Below are 6,251 nucleotides of genomic sequence, written 5' to 3'. Positions count from 1 at the left end.
AAGGATCAGACATACCGATTGTTTAAATCTGTGGCAACAAGATGGGGAGGTGCAAAAGGAACTGGCTCTCACATCAGGTTCCAAACCTAACGGGAAAGCGATTGCGAGCGCACCATCACCACCATATGTTGATGGGGAGAAATTGACTACAAGCAATGGTGCATTGGTAAAGGATAAGAAAGTGATTGAGCAATGTGTTAACCCTAACCCTTGCCAGTTGTATCCCATTTTAAATTTTCCCCAGGATTGTGAGGAGGAAGATGAGCCCAGCACGATATCAGCACTCTCTCTAGCAGCCACCATACAGGACATCCAGGAGGGCACGGCCCAACCACCAAGAGTAGTTGCAATACCCCCCAGCGGAGGGGTGAGTGAGGTTGTGTCCACCGGTAAGTACGGTACCATACACTACGCAGAGACGATAGCTCCCCGCATTATAGAATCAAGTGTAATGATATTCTCATATATGACGGTTTAATATATGAGAATCTATATGTACTTACTTTATACATGACTGTATTTTCCTGGTATATAGTAGATATCTCGTTTTATATATATATATATATATATATATATATATCTAGAAAGACTATTATATATGCCTATTAATGTATTGGACATAGACTTGATGGAGTGTCCCTGGGTTACAAGGGAAAAGTGAAGTTTAATAATACCACAGGACATGGTTGGTGAGGTAACCTTCTGTCCTGACCTTGGATTGAAATAAAACGGTTACCTGATTGGTGGATGGGGTGCCTGACATAACCTGGGGCACATGTGGATACATGTGGCTCACGAGACCCCGGCGGGAAGAACCCTTCCACGCGACCCTGTTGGCAGCGGTATAAATAGAGGAGACACACATCAGTCTGGATCTGGAGTCGGGTGCGCAGCCGTGGTAGCGGTATCCTCTCTTCAGCGCTTCCGAGCTAGGCTGTGGGATCAGCAGGCGCTTGGGGAGTGGGAGCCGCTGCTACCGGCGGTAGTGCACTTAAGAACGCGGACGGAGGAAGGTGTCATCAAGACAGCGGAGACGGGAGTCAAGCGGAAGGCGGCGACATTGAAAGAGGCTGAGCGGCATCCAGAGTGACTGGCCGGGGGAGCGCTTGAACCACTCAGAAGGAGGCGACTACAAGAAGGGAGGAGCGCCCCCCCGAGTGACAGGTCGTAGAAGCGCTGGAAAAGTCCAGAGCGGAGGCATCAATCAGAGAGGCTGAGTCACTTCTAGCCGCCTCATCATGACAACCACCCGGCACGTAACAACTACCAGCATATGTTAGTGCTCCAAGTACCCGCTAAGCTCTCACAAATGCTAGTATAGCAGAGGGCGTCATAGGAAAGCAATGAAGAGTCACTGCCCACCAATGAGAGTGAAAAAAAGGAGTGGCTACCCGTCCAGTCTTCCAGCTATTGACAGGAGTCAATAGTGAAAACGTCACAGGTCTGTGAAATATTGCACCTCACATTGTAACTTCATACAATAGGGAAACCTAAGTAAATATCACTACTAGTCCAGGAGAGCTTAACTGAAAGGAAAGGGTAGTGTTTTCAGTTATAACAAATAAAAGTAGTGATGGTGTCAAGAGACTGAGATACAAATAAATATAACAGGGGGTATATGGTTGCAGTACAGACAAACTTTATATGTATTTGTCTCCATCTAAAACTACAGACTATATACCAGAAGAGGAATATGATACATTTTACAGATAGCCTCTTGCCTCTTTACTCCTACTAATTCCTCAAGTGACTATTACAAGTTCATAATAAGAAAGTATAGTAACCAAGATCATAGTGACATCTGGAGGATAGTTCTAACATACCCTCAGTCAGATCACACAGAGAATCAGCTTGTTAAGTTTCGGTGGATACAAAACAGTAACAATACTACCCAGGGAAACTAATTGGATACAAGTAACCATACATATTCATTCACAATTCTGGTGGTTTACAGTTCACCCTCAGGAGTTCAAGGATCTTACAGGAGATTTACTTTTATTCTAGTGGTTACCAACGTACAGAAAATAAATATATATATATATATATATATATATATAATTACATCCTAAACTATCACCCTGCTTCTGTGAGGATTCCCATCAATACCCATATATATGCATATATATAAATAGATACTTTATTAGACTGTCATATGAAGATGGCATATTGTATTTAATATGTGGTATTGATTTATATATGTATATGGAAATTTTATAAAGTATAATTGATCGTTTAATAGAATGTAGCCTTAATAGTAATTAAAATATACTTTATATCTGCACGTAAGTAAAAGTACTGTGTATGATACCAGGTAATGGGATATTTATATGTCCATAAACATATAACTTTAAAGTAAGGTACTAAGGAACAAGTATATCCTGGTATATAAATGAAATGTATTTAGTTATATATATATATATATATGGTAGCCATGTATATGAAATGTAAAGCATGTCTATTAAATTGAAATGTGTTAACATATAGTAAACTACAGTAAAGAGTATTATTGGCAAGAAGGTCTTGTTATTACGAGGGAACTTACCTGTACAAGGAGGAGAGCCTTGGAATCGGGCAACAAAGATCTTAGATTTATGCACCTGTAAAACAAGAAACAACACCATAAGGTTTTCCCAAATTGATCCTAGAACATAGGTTAAAACCTATCCAAAAGTTTGGGTGGAGGCACTCTAAGGGAAGGTAAAGAAAGGGTTACATATTGGAGGCACTGAGCTGAGATCCGGATAAAAAGTTACAAATGGAGATCAGTGGAGAGGATATTTATAGCTGGTGTAGAAGTAAGGGGGTGGATGTACAGAAAAGTGTGGGTATTCTGGGAAATTTTGTTGATATTATTGAAGAAGATATTATTAGTGAAATAAAAAAAATGTATGGAGTGAAACAACCGCATATTGCAGATAAGTGGAAAGATGTTAGTGATGAGATATGTGCCGTTTTAATAAGTAATGACAATCAGCTAGATGCGTCAGTAATCCCAGCTAATATTCTAATAGAAAGGATACCGGGTAGGAGATTGCAAGTGAGGTGGCCAGTCGATAAGTATATAAATGAAGGAGAGAAAGCCATAATTAAAGAAGATAGTAAAGTGGAGAGTACTAGCGCAGGATGTGTTCATAATACTAGTAATACATCCGAAGAAACATCTATGGGTGAAGAAAAAATAGATCCACAAGTGGAGAATGTAATGGATAAAGTTGTTAGCCATTTTGAAAGATGGCATTACGAAGGGGGATATAGAAGACTAAGGATATTTTCTGGGGTAATTCCAGTTCCCTCTGGAGAAGAGAGCTACGATGTATGGAGGGAGGCGGCAGTACAACATTCCGAGGAGTGGAGGTGTCCGGAGCATATTAAAAAACAGAGAATTGTGGAAAGCCTAAGAGGACCAGCGATGGGAATCATTCATGCTACCAGGAGAAGTAACTCCCATGCTACATTAAAAAACTATTTTGATGCTCTGGACTATTCTTTTGGGACATTAGAAGATGTGGGAGATCTGTTGACTCGATTAAATCAGACTTATCAAGAACCTACTGAAACCCTCACCACTTATATATATCGTTTAGACAAAATTCTTTATAAATTGTTAGATAAAGGAGGGGTTAATCCCCCAGAAATTGATACCATGCGACTAAAGTATATATTGAGAGGAGCTATGACTACCAATCCTGTAGCTCAAAGATTAAGGTGTAAGATACCCAGGGATCCTCCTCCTACTTTAGGAGAATTGATAAGAGAAGTTAAATTGGAAGAAGTACAAATTGAAAATTGCGAAAAAAATCTAAAAAGAGTCAAAGTTATTGTTCCTACCTCTGAAGTTCCTTCTGTTAATGAACACTTGCTAAAAGCTTTAGAGGAACAAAATAAGAAATTAGATCAGTTAATTTCTTTACAGAGTACCTTATCTTCAAATCCTAGGATACATCAAGCGGGCAGGGGGAGAGGTTTCAATAGACGACCAGCTAGTATGAGAAACCTCACTTGTTATAGATGTGGGCAATTAGGACATCGTTCTTTTGAATGTATACAGAACGAAAGTACCAGAGTCCATGAGAACAGTTCGGAGTTGGGGTCAACATCTAGGACGGAAAACGGGAAAGGGACGTCGATGAACCCCGCATCGACTCCCCGATTATAAATGTATGCGCAATGGGGAGTACTCAGTGGTCACATATCGTTCCCAGTGGAATAATTGGAAAAGCGCCAATGGTACCATCTTCAATAAATGGAAAAGTGTGTCAAGCATTATTGGACAGTGGATCACAGGTGTCAATTATATTTGAAAGTTGGTACCGACAATATCTTTCGGATGTACCACTAATGCCTTTTGATGGACTCGTGATATGGGGTTTGAGCGACCAAAAATACCCCTATCTAGGGTATGTGACCACTCAAATTGAATTCCTGAATGACAGCACAGGGTACCAAACTCCTTTTCCCTTTTTGGCGTTAGTGTGCCCAGACCCTCCATCAGACCAAGGAGTGGTATCAATTATAGTGGGGACAAATTCACATCTTTTTAAAACTCTGGCTAGGTGGTGTATACAGCAGGACACTATGAAACAAAGTATTCCAAGAACTGACAATGGTGTATCTGATACTAGTGATATACTTGAAAATGACATCTATACTATAACGAGTTCAGTAACTGCTGTCAGCAAAATTGAAGAATGTTTCCAAGGAAGTGATCTGTCTGTCAAGGATCGGGATAAATTGATTAATGAAATGCTGTCTCGGGAATCCGTTTTCTCCTTTGGAGAGTGGGACTTAGGTACTGCCACTGAAGTAGAACATCAAATTAGATTACGGAATGATACCCCTTTTCGAGAGAGATCTAGGAGGTTAGCTCCTGCTGATTTTGAGGACGTGAGACAACATTTGAAACATCTTTTAGAAAATCAGGTGATTGCTGAGTCAGAAGTCCTTACGCTTCTCCAATTGTGGTAGCCCGAAAGAAAAATGGTGACATTCGACTGTGTATTGACTATCGTACTCTAAATAATCGCACCATTGAGGATCAGTACATCATACCAAAAGTAGAGGAAGCTTTGAACTGCCTTCAAGGGAGTAGATGGTTCTCGGTTCTTGACATGTGCTGTGGTTATTACCAAATTCCTATGCATCCGGATGACCGTGCTAAAACAGCGTTTCTGTGTCCCATTGGCTTCTTCGAATTCATTAAAATGCCGCAAGGTATAAAAGGGGCTCCTGCAACATTTCAGAGGACCATGGAGAAGATCATTGAAGACATGTGCTACCGTGAAGTTCTTGTTTACCTTGATGATGTCATCGTATTTGGTCGAAGCTTGGAGGAGCATAACAACCAATTATTAAAAGTATTAGATCGATTACAGAAGAGAGGTCTGAAGCTGTCTATTGACAAATGCCGTTTGTGTCAAACCACTGTCCGATATCTGGGTCATATTGTCAGCCGAGAAGGAATATCAACTGATCCGGATAAGATAGCGGCTGTACAAGAGTGGCCCCGACCATTGAATCTAAAAGATCTCCGCTCATTTCTGGGGTTCAGTGGATACTACCGTAGGTTTGTACCACAATATTCAAAAGTCTCCCGCCCCTTGACGGAATTGACCAAGGGATATCCACCTGCTGGTCGCGGTCGCCATTCAACTGGAAAGTATTTCAAACCTCAAGAAGAGTTTGGGGATAGATGGACGGACCAGTGTGAAGATGCTTTTCAGAGACTCAAGTATTTACTGACCCATTCTCCTATTTTAGCATATGCCAATCCTGAATTACCCTATGAACTTCACATTGATGCATCCTTTGAAGGACTTGGGGGAGTGTTGTACCAGCAACAAAACCAACAGTTACGGCCTGTAGCTTATGTTAGTAGAGGATTATCCAACAGTGAGAAGAATTATGCTGTACATAAATTGGAGTTCTTGGCACTAAAGTGGGCGGTGGTGGAAAAATTCCATGACTATCTATATGGAGTAAAGTTTACGGTGCACACAGATAATAATCCTTTAATATACAACAATTCCACTGCCAAGTAAGATGCAACTGGACATCGATGGCTAGCAGCACTGTCCAATTATAATTTCAGTCTAAAATACAAACCTGGGCTTCAAAATATTGATGCAGATGCTTTATCTCGATTACCGCATTTTCCAACCGATAGCTCAAATGATGAATGGATAGAGTTACCTGCCCCTGCTCTTCAAGGTCTTTGTCATCAGATTTCTATGTTACAGAACTCTAATACTGAA

At 40.7% G+C, this 6,251-nt stretch overlaps 1 protein-coding gene across 1 annotated transcript; it reads left to right on the top strand.

Annotated features, from left to right (window-relative positions):
* Positions 1-2,755: 2,755 nt before the first annotated feature.
* Positions 2,756-4,156, top strand: LOC135029552 (paraneoplastic antigen Ma2-like). The gene has a single exon (XM_063953864.1). It carries the CDS (start codon positions 2,756-2,758, stop codon positions 4,154-4,156), a length of 1,401 nt encoding a protein of 466 aa, XP_063809934.1.
* The last annotated feature ends 2,095 nt before the right edge of the window (positions 4,157-6,251 follow it).

Source organism: Pseudophryne corroboree, chromosome 1, assembly GCF_028390025.1.
Source record: "Pseudophryne corroboree isolate aPseCor3 chromosome 1, aPseCor3.hap2, whole genome shotgun sequence".
Classification (NCBI taxonomy): Eukaryota; Metazoa; Chordata; class Amphibia; order Anura; family Myobatrachidae; genus Pseudophryne; species Pseudophryne corroboree.
The sequence above is the reverse complement of the archived record's forward strand: the minus strand, read 5'-3'. Positions and strand labels throughout refer to the sequence as shown.